Raw genomic sequence first — 11,040 nt, 5'->3', positions numbered from 1 at the left:
GCCTTGTAAACCCGCCTTGCAAACAGCTTTATTGGCTTAAGATATTACATTTTATCTTGCTTGGTTTATTTATGTATTTATTTAATTTTTGGGTGCACTCAGTATATTGAATGCAGCACTATAACCTATAACCCGAAGCCATATTACAAGCACTACTTTACAATACAGACATTTTTCCCCAGTCATGCACAGCTTTCCCTTCTACCATAGCAGTTGCAATAAAAAGTCAACAAATACTAAGTCCTGTGTTGTAAAATCAACATGTAAATTCTTAATTTATGGCATGATTTGTCACAGCGTTTAACTGGCATGAAGTGGTACGGCCGTGGCCTCCATTGATTGGGGCAGGCATTAAAAGATTAAAAGGTTTATCATCTGTCTTGCGTTGTTGACGGCAGTCTCGAGTCATTAGCGCCATTAGCATTAAGCCTATCCCATCAATAACAGCCCGGGTGAGCGATCTGGCTCCCTGAGAGAGTGATCCCGGGGCGGGGGGTGGCGCTGCCAGCTTAGCCTGTGCTCTTCTGGAGTCCCTGATCTGCTCGGGTAAGTTCGTCCAGGAAGATGAGTCAGCTACACTGGGAGAAATTAAGAAAGAGATGAGACAGAGAAAACAGCAGCCTTCTTGTTTCAGAGCCTCGTGGCGATTATAGAAAGTGTCTATAGTTAAGAGATTTTGCTATATCATTTATATCACAGTATGTAAATGTGCAAGTAAGTTATTTTATGGTATTGTATTTTATACTACTAATAATGGTAATTACTTCCTTCTACTGAACACAAAGAAAGATATTTTGAAGAACGTCTGTAACCAAACAGTTGATGGACCCCATTGACTTCCATTATAAGGAAAAAAAAAATACTATGGAAGTCAATGGGGACCAGCAACTGTTTGGTTACAGACGTTCTTCAAAATATCTTCTTTTATGTAAAGCAGAAGGACGAATTTCATACAGGTTTGAAACAACTTGATGGTGAGTAAATGATGACAGAATTTTCATTTTGAAGTGAACTATTCCTTTAATATCTGCCAACTCTTTATTGTGATGCTCTTCCAATAGACATTTGACTGACTATAAGTAACTTTGCAACTACATGTCAACTTATTCTAACCCTAACCCTACCAGTCTACTAATAATCTACTAACAATCAAATGAGAGTTACAGTAGTAGACGTACTGTTACTTATCCCCAAAAGGATGTGTTAAATGGTCCATCAAAATAAAGTAAAAACACAATAACAGATACCTACTGTATCTAGTGATATATATTTGTATCTTGGAATAAGCTGTTGGTCGTATTTCCCAGCCCTATATAAAATCTAAACTTAGTAGTTTTTTTTACTTAAAAACACTCTGTTAGACATAGAAGAGTTTACATGTCATTTTGCGTTGCAGTGTAAGAGTGGTGGTGTGTCTTTTCCAGTATCTCAGCATCAGCATGTGTTCACTCGACTGTCACCATGGTGGGTTTCCTACAGTTACAGTGGGGAATGAGTTGTGTCAGTGTGTCGATATGAGTGTAGTTGACACCCACCACACTGGCTCCAGAGCTTCCCACTGACGATCTCATCGCAGTGCACGTCTATCACTGTGAGTGTTGCTGTCAGTCAGTGTCTCTGCTGTGAATGGCTCGCAGACACAGGAACGCATGCACTCTACAAGTGCACAAACTGACACTTCAAACAGGGTATTTTAAATCTAACTACATCATTATGCCCACACAGAATCTGCAAACAGGATTTTGGACCAGTGAGATTTCACTGGGTAGGGCTAACTAGTGTGAAAACAGAGACTGCATCCAAAAGCGCATACTTCCCTACTATATAGTAGGCGAAAAAAGGGAGTATGTTCGCATTCACAATACTCAAAAAGTACCCGGATGACCTACTACTTCTGGTGAGATTCTGAAGTGTGCATACGATGGACACTTTACTATCCCATGAGGCCACAGGAGAGGATTTGTGAATGGCAGTGAAGCAACGCAACTGACACATACGCAGCGTCCTTAAAGGGCCCCTATTATGGATTTTTGATAATGACCTTTCATGTAGTGTGTAACATAGCTCTAGTGAATGAAAACACCCTGCAAAGTTTTAAATCTGAAAGTGCACTCCATATAAAGTTATTGTCTTTCAAAAGTAAGAGTCGACTGAGTCAATGAAATTAATTGTTTTTCAAATGAGTCATAAGCCGTTTCGTTGTGACGTCAAGACGAAACATTAGCATATTGCCCGCCCACTGCCCGCACAGACACCAGGATACTGGACAGCATCATGTCGAGAAGACGCTGTGCTCTACAATGTGAAGGTAAAGCCAGTTTATTTTCACTGCCCAAGGACGAGCATGTGAAGAATCAGTGGTTAAAGTTCATCTTTACCACGATACCGCAGCAGTATAATCCTAAACTTTTGCTGTGTTCCCTTTATTTTAATGACGACTGCTTCTCAAATCAGAGTTCAATGCAGGATTCGCACACCGCTTGCTCTTGAAAGATGGTGTTCAAAATACTTAGTTTTGAGTTTTATATTGTGTAGGTCTCCTGCTAACTGGCTAACTCACATTATTACTGTCTTACTGAAATACTTCTGCTAATCAGTTGTGGGCCACTATTACCTAAAACTTACTATTACTACTACTTTGAGGAAAGATTAAGCATGGAGCAAGTTGTTGTTTTACCAACATTTATGTTACATCAGTCATTCACGCTAGAGCTCGGCTAATGTATACATTGCATGCATGCACTGTTTTTGATACAGTTTCCACGTGTTCACCGCAATATATTAGAAAAAAAAATAAGTACAAGTAAAATAATCGGTGTGTTGATGGACATGCACTTGTTAATGCTGATGGTGAGGAATTACAGATGCAACATCTCATAATGTACCTCAAACTAAGTAGCGTTTCACTGAGAAACGTCCTGCTCGATTCGTCCTTGCGATGGAGGTTCGGGTTGAATGACTAGTTCTTCCAGTGTTTCATCATCGGACTCGCACTCGGATTGATATGGTAAAATCGACTTCACTGTTCATTACTGCCGTCACTGTTCATTACTGCATTACACACGAATTAAACCAATCACAGTACGCGGTAAACCAATCACAACAGACTAAGCTGTCCGGCCAATCAGAGCAGAGTAGCTCGCAGAAAGGAGGGATTTAGAGAGATTGATTCATCTGACGAGTCATTTGAGAATCAATGAAAATGTGGTGATGTGCAAATGTATATTATGAGAAAATGAAAGTTTTTTGACCTCTGATGCATGAACCTGTTGTAGGAGACTCCAAAACAACTTTAGGAAACTTTAAAAATAGCATAATAGGGGCAACTTTAAATTCAATTTAATTCCTTTCAATTTGACCAAAACCGAAATCAAACATCATTGTTGAGGGACACACACAAAATAGGCTAGAAGATACTTTGTTTATAGTTGATGTTTCACAATCAAGTCTGTCTTTTTGTTGTTTGATAGCTTGAATACAAATAGAAAAAAAACTGCATAATAAAAAATGCATTTTTCAAACATTCAGTTTGTGCAATTGCACTGTTTGTTTTCATATACCAAGCTGCAAACTAGGGATGCGCGGTATTTTGACCGATGCTGATAAGCAGATAATTATTTTAATGTCATAGCTGATAACTGATAAAAGATATTTCAGATTAAAACAAATGTATGCAAAAATGTAAAAATTAAAACTATTTTAGGCAATTACTAATAATTAAAAGTATAGATTCGTTATCTACAGATCTGATTAAAAAATATACTCAACAGTATTATAAAATTAAAGTATAAGTGAATGCTAGATGAAAGCGAGAGTTAAAAAAAATATACAGAAATCCATATGCACAATTAAATTCCAGATTTTGATCATTTTAAAATCTCTTGCCCCTCTTTTAACAGATCTGTGACTACTTGACTCATAATGGCAGCTGAAAGCTTCCTCAAAAAAGCCCAAATATTTAATAAGCCAAACTACAAGTTGAAGAGATGCATAGAACTTGCATAAAAGACTTTCAAATTCTTTAGAAACCCAAGGTATAATTCTGTGGGCGCAGATTCTGTGCTCTCCTACACATCAGTTTAATTACAACCTATTCTAAGCTCTTTCATATCTGTAAAACAAGTCAAATGTAACGCGTCAGCACATAACACAAGAACAACAGATGAAAGACAGCGGATTTGCAGTGGATAAGTGGGTCAGTTTATTGTCAATACCTGTAGGTCAGCCATTTTGGCTCTTCAGCAGACTGTCAGTGGCAGAAGGTGAAGTATTTTGGCTCTACAGCTCGTCGTGAATTGCAGGGCTGTCAGTGTGGTCCAGTGCACCTATCATGAGCAATGCACCAGTGCTGTTGTCCCTGACTAGTATAATGAAGGAATGATCTGCATAGAAGGTTTTTGGCTTCTCCACGTCCTCATCCTCATGCATATCGTCGATGCTGCCAGATTCAGGGGCCAGTTCAAGGGATGTCCAGTGCAACACGGCTCCCAAGTGCAGCTTCCCCCGTCCCATGCTTGATGCGGTGGAGAAATCAGCTAACGTCTCGTTCCACGCGTCTACCAAACCCAATGTGGCCAGCTGCTTCTGAGTGAGAGTAAAGAAGGGGAAAAGAGAGAAGTATGGGGAAAAAAAGAGAATTTAATGTAATTGTATTCTAAACAAGCAGCAGCCTTCCTGTATCTCTCTTGAAACCAACCCGGAAGTGACTTATACTGCAGTTCATCAACTGGCTGCTAGAGACAGGCTCCAAAAGAGAGTAAATCCCATAGACCCTCATGTTAAAATGCCCAACTTTACAGCAGAAAAAAAATATGTTTAGAGCCCTATTTTTGCCCTTCATGACAACTGTGAAGGGGTTAATTTTTTTTTTATATAACTCATCCATTTAAATTATATTAAGCCTTAAAGTTCTGCATAATTAAGGGCGTGGCCACTTGAGTGACAGGTGGATTGCCGCTGCTGTCACTACTAGCTGTTTGTCAGCTGTCTGTTAACGTCACGTCACCTCAGCTAATCCCGCCTCTTTGCTCATTTTCGTGTATCCAGAAGTGACGTGCAACCAAGATGGCGACGGCCGGCTCCGCCCACTTTGGGCTTCAAAAATGCTCTTCAGAAACCTACGGGTGACGTCGCGGACACTACGTCCATATTTTTTACAGTCTATGATTCTAAATGATCAGATTCAGAAGACAGGTGAACACTAAACCCCAAAAGCCATGCTCCAAATGACTAAGATGATGTGAATCAATTATGCAGACTATAAATAAAAGCACAAATATGGGCAAATAGAGACCTTGAAAAATTAAACATTCATGGCTCTTTATGCCTCCCAATGGTAGAAATAAAAAGAAAAAAACACAGCGGTCTTCTTCAGACAGGTAGAAAGGACAAATGAAAGCAAAACATAAAGAGTGTCACTGTAAATCAATAATGTTTCAAAAATCTGGTTGTTTCCCCTCTTCATTGCCTCCCCTTTATTTTAAAGGCATGACAGATGCCCTTGTTGGCAGTGCGGGCGGTACAAAGCATGCGACAGGAGCTGAAGACGGTGGCCGAGGGAGAGCTGCTTATGAATAATTTAAAAAAGATCTCTCTGACCTCGGCCCGCTTTTGTTTTCCTTTCAGATATGAATTTGGCAGAAAGATGCTCGCTGACAGGTAGTTTATATTCCCCCTGGATGAGATCCTGGATAAACGACAGTTACCCGCATTGGGAGAGAGAGAGAGAGGCTGTGAGAGAGATGGTGGAATGAGGAAGAGGAGATAATAAGTGAACTGCTGTGGGAAGATTGAGAGACACCCAACTTGTTTGTGAAAGCTGAGACCGAATGGCAAGTGCTTTAACTGAATGATTAAGCACTCTCGCCTAAATTACTATTGTAATTAAAGCAGAGCGCATGCATACTCTATCTTGTTGTAAAAATGATGTGAGCTCAAGGCATGGCAATGGCTGGGTTGGTGTGCTAGTTAGGTTTGCACTAAATTCAGAATTAAAGAAAAGGTTCCAGATCAATTGTAATTGTATTTTAACTGTCCCCACCTGACAGAAAGCGGAATCGGAATTTGAATCGGAATGACAGAATGGCAATTCTAATAAAATCAACACATTAGTACATTCTGGGAAAAGAAGTGTCCTTCTACCCTGGTCTGCAAAGGGTAATTTATTAAATATGATGAAATATAAATACTTTGGTAGATCTATTTATAGGCCTATAAAACCATAAAACTATTCAAACAAGGCTTTGAAAACTTTGCTTTCTTAATTAAAAATTTACTTCCTTACAGTCAACCTCGAAATTGCAATCAAAGAATGTATATACCAAAACGGTTCACTAATTTTACAACGAATGAAGAAAGTGCAAAGCACAGTATGGTGGGAAAAGGGGCCATTCACACACAACGCGTTTTTGTATTACACTGTGTTGCTTTTCCATTGTTTTTCTATGTAAACATGCACTAGATGGATGTCTTATGCCTGGTACACAATGTACGATTTTGGGCTGTCCCAATCGTGGCTCCTTAAAGGTATAGCGGAGGATCTTTCCGAATTTTAGATAAGAACCGCCCTCTCCACTTTTTGAAAAAATGCACATGCGCAACACTCTACTTGCTCCCGAGAGGGAACGCCTATTAAACGTGTGCGAGGTTCTCCTCGTGCACGCTCTGTTTACAAGTTGCTGTCGGCATCACTCATACAAGATTACTTTCCAAAAGAAGATTTGCACTTTTTCACCAAATAGCATGCCAAACTTTACCTGTCGAGTAGAAACTTCGCGACTGAGGCATCAGTGGGAAGCCCAACCTGTGTTTTCAGCGCACGCCATCGTGTGAAACAATCTCCCAAAAACACTCTGATCTTGTTTCTCTCTTCTGAGGCCTTTCTCTTCTTCTCATACAGTTCGTACAAACTTTTTCTCTTGCGACCCTCAGACATTTTCAAAGGACCCGGTGAAACGGCGAGCTTCAATGAATTGCTTAAACCGTAACTCTAGCTCACCACACATAAACACCTGAAAGTGCGCATGCGCAGAAAGCGAAAACTAAGGGACGAGCACGTACGACGGCCTTACGTAAACATATCACCAGAATGATTGACACTTAGGTGGACCAATAGTTTACACTACCCACCCGGAAAAAGAAAATCCTCCGCTATACCTTTAACGGTGGTTCTACGTCGAACAGCGAGAGAGGTTCAAAGACGGCTGTTGTCACGGTCTTGCGACCAAAGATAGCCTACGATAATTTTCTGACAGTGTCAGTAACTTAGCATGATCGTCTCACCGTGTGTTTGCTGCTACGAACTACATCTACTGACTAGCCAATTAAAATGCAACATGAAATGTCGTATTGATCAACGCAACATGCGCTAAAACTTTTTACCTCAAGCTCCATTTGCAAAGTTTGCATGCTAAGTTGGCCTCTTTTCCCTAGACATGACCACTTCCATATTCTCCTCTTTTGCTTCCTCCTCTTTTTTCAGCGCACATAAAAACCACAATTGCCAAAGAGCGATTCATCTTGCTCTATTTGTTCACACTAGCGCATGCTGATGGTGATGTTTTACTCTAACTTTATTCTAACTATACTAACTTGCGTCGTAGCCTACGATTCAATAGGTGTCATCATCATCGTACAGTCTACATGCATGTCGTACCCAAGTTTATTAGATCCATGTCGTACAGTGTGATCTATAATGATCTTATAGGATTGCAGAAATCGCACAGTCTGTAGCAGGCATAAGACATGCTCACCTTGTGCATTTAAAAAAAAACAACGTCTTGAAACCATCTGTTCTTTTTCCCCATTCCAATGGACCAACTTGAAATAAGTGATTTTTTATGCTATTTGAGCATAAGCAGCTACATTTATGGGACAGTTTGTGTCAAGGTTTTATTGCTTATTTGAAACATGTTATTTAAATGTGAGTTTGGCACAAGTTTTTGCTATTTCCCCATTCAAGCACTGTAGACAGGAGTTGGTTTTACACACCTGAAATAGCTGCCCGGAGGCGTTCCAAATATGGCCACCGAATGAACTGACTTTTCTCCGAAGGGGACTTTGAAGTATCTTTGCATCCCGTTCGCTACTTCACTTCCAATTCTGCAATTAAAATGTATTCTCAATTCAATTCTGAATGGGCACACAGCCCTTGTGCTGGCACAGAGGTAGTTAAAGGGGAGATGGAAAACGAGAGAAAGATGGACGGAGAGGTTGATAATGAGGGAGAGAGGTGGGGGAGGCTGTCACCTCACTAACACGGTTCGACCCTCTGCGGTTCTCTCTCTCTCTCTCTCAACAGTCTCGGCGCACACCTCCACTAATGCACTTCTATTGTCCTCATCCATTATTCTCCTTCTCCTACCTCTTTCCTCCATCACTTCATCACTGCCTGATCCTGTCGACGGCTCAGCCACCTCTGTGGCATCCTCATTCCTCATCTGACCATCCGCCGCTTGTTTAATTCCTCTCTCGCCTGCTCTCACGCGCTCCCTGTCTTTTTCCCGCTCTGATCCGAATGTCCAGGCTTGTATCTAAGCGTGTATTTATGTTCCCGAGAGTGACAGTCTTTCCTCTCTGTCTCCTGAGGCTTTCTCGCCCTCTCTCACGGCTGTATGTCCTTGCTATAACAGGCTGACACTGCATCGGGTGCATTTACTTCCCTTTAATTAATTCTCTGTGTGGCTCAAAGGGTTTTTCCTTGCATCTCCCCAGCTTTCCCGATGTAACTTTGATGTTTTCCGGCACTATAGATGCACATCCGCTCCTGGGCCGCATAGCCTTGACCTGAAGCAGCTTGTTGCCTCTGCGGTGACATGGCACCGCGTGTTACTACGACAGTCCTGTCTCCGGCAATTACAGTCACATGCAACATTAGCAGGCATCTCCCAGCCTGCATTGTGACAGCCACTATAAATAGCATGCCTGTTTCCTTGTCTCGCTCTTTCTCCTTGGGATGGTGGCACCTCTCGGGATGTGCGGATATGCTGAGGTCACTTCATTTTTAAAAACAATCAGCGTTTAAATATTCAGCACGGGCCGTCGTTGTGCAAGGGTTCATTCAAGAAACCCTCCCGGGGTCGGCGGTCGAAAAAAATGCTCATTTCGCATAGTAACTGAGTCCAGATCTCCAAGATGACACACAGCTTAGCTTTGAGTCATTTGAAGCTAGTGAAGCTTGGCCTCACTCCTACAAAATCCAACGCAGCTGAAAGGATGCCCTGGAGGAGGAACAGGTAAACCCTCCCTGAGTGCACTGAGCCCCCAAATGAATTAATGACACGTTTACGGAGAGGAGACGTGCCCAGCAGGCAGTGGGATTGAGTGATGGCTCTGCAGATGAGTACAGTAGTTTTTGCCCTGGAAACAGATGAAAGGAGGCTAATAAATAACATGTAGTAATGTGGCACACAGACTCCCAACTAATGCAGTAAATGTGATGGGCAGATGGAGGAAAAAGAGAGAGAGAGAGAGAGAGATGGAGCGAGGAGGAGGGCTGTGTAAACATGGTTCAGCTCTAATGCTGCTCATTGGGTGGAAATGGAGCGTCTCTATTTTCTTCTCTTCTCACTCTCTCTTTCTGTCTGTTGCAGCCCATCCTTATTCTCCATCCGTTTTTTTTTTTTTTTTAGCAAACTGCAGCATTATGCCGTAGCATAATTCAAGCGCCTACATCAATAAACACAACTATAAAAACATACAGCTTATGAATAACGCACAAGAAGAACCAGCCCTGGAGTCGGCTCCATATTGTATTTTCTATACAACACGATGATGTATGGGAACTTGAGGGGTGGAGATGGCTTCACCAGTGGCACACTGAGCCTTCAGAAGCTGTTTTATTCAGCCTCGCAGCATCAAGGCAGTCAGTTTCAGAATACGTCTTGGGCATTATTCAGTGGCAGAGTTCTTTATCACTATCTTATGTCTAATTTACATTCTCTATCTCTCTCCTCTTCACTTTCTTCCGCTACACACTCAATAAACTTCTTTTTGTTTATCCTTTACATCACATTCTGCCACAAAGAACGTCACGCCGTTTATCAGCTTCCTGGAAAAATCACAAGAAATTAGAGTGAAAAACCAAACCTGCTGGTGCAAAACAGCTGTGTTAACACATGAAATGCATATATTAAATTACAAATGGTTGGGAAAACAAGAACAGATTCTTGTTCCAAATTGGTTTAAAAAAATTATAATATGGAGCAACTGATTTTCAAAACATTTTCCGTATAAAATACTAAACCCTCAATACATCAATATTTTCTGCGCTACTACTCAAGGGAACCACTGAGCCTCAACTAAAATCAACAGTGCGGTGCAAGCCAATTTCCAAATGAATGACTCTTATGAGCAGGTTGTATAGTGAATAAAAAAACACTTATGAATCAGTCAAAGCAGTTGCAAACCCCTCCCCTAGGGGGAGCCTCCCACTTTAGATAAAAGAGGCATAATGCCAAGGTGAGTCTGCTAACAGAAATTTCTGTAATAAGAGAAAACCCACAATTTTGCAGGACTAAAATATAGATTTCTGTGGTATTCTGCAAACAGATAGTTCACCATAAAAATTTTAAATTCTGAATTATTGTATTCACCCACACGTTTCAAACCCATAAGGCTTTGCGTTCATCTTCAAAACACAAATTGAGATATTTAAATGAAATCTGAGAGATGTTTATTTTGATGAGCTTGATGTATGATGTATGTGCAGATGTAAATCTGTTTGTCATCTGAAAAAGCGATCATGTCTCTTCAGAAGTCTTGGCAAACCACTAGATTCATAAGGATATCTTTATGAACTTTTTTACACCAGTTTTGGTGTAATGGACTTTCAATGGAGGTTTCATTAAAAATATATAAATTTGTGTTTCAAAGATGAAGGGGCCTATTTTAACGATCTGAAATGCATGTATCAAACGCGAAACGCAAGTAACTTTGTGGGCGGATCTCGGGCGCTGTTGCTATAATACCGGCAGGATAAATGACTCTTTCGCCAGATGCAAATCTAAAATGGGTTGGTCTGAAGTAGCTACATTACTCATA

At 40.9% G+C, this 11,040-nt stretch overlaps 1 protein-coding gene across 10 annotated transcripts in view; it reads right to left on the bottom strand.

The window, feature by feature from the left end:
• Positions 1 to 11,040, bottom strand: part of serpinh2 (serine (or cysteine) peptidase inhibitor, clade H, member 2) — a 35,301-nt gene continuing 24,261 nt past the window's right edge. For 6 of the 10 annotated variants that reach the window (XM_081355769.1, XM_081355767.1, XM_081355768.1 and 3 more), the window contains exon 5: positions 3,320 to 4,584. In XM_081355769.1, coding sequence (XP_081211895.1) covers positions 4,279 to 4,584 — 306 coding nt within the window. In that variant the 3' untranslated portion in view covers positions 3,320 to 4,278. Of the gene's footprint in view, positions 579 to 1,004; positions 4,585 to 11,040 lie in introns of those variants that run through there. The other 4 variants (XR_014029372.1, XR_014029373.1, XM_081355765.1 and 1 more) reach the window with 4 other exon arrangements.

This window comes from Scardinius erythrophthalmus, assembly GCF_964197995.2.
Source record: "Scardinius erythrophthalmus genome assembly, chromosome: 2".
Taxonomy (NCBI): Eukaryota; Metazoa; Chordata; class Actinopteri; order Cypriniformes; family Leuciscidae; genus Scardinius; species Scardinius erythrophthalmus.
The sequence above is the reverse complement of the archived record's forward strand: the minus strand, read 5'-3'. Positions and strand labels throughout refer to the sequence as shown.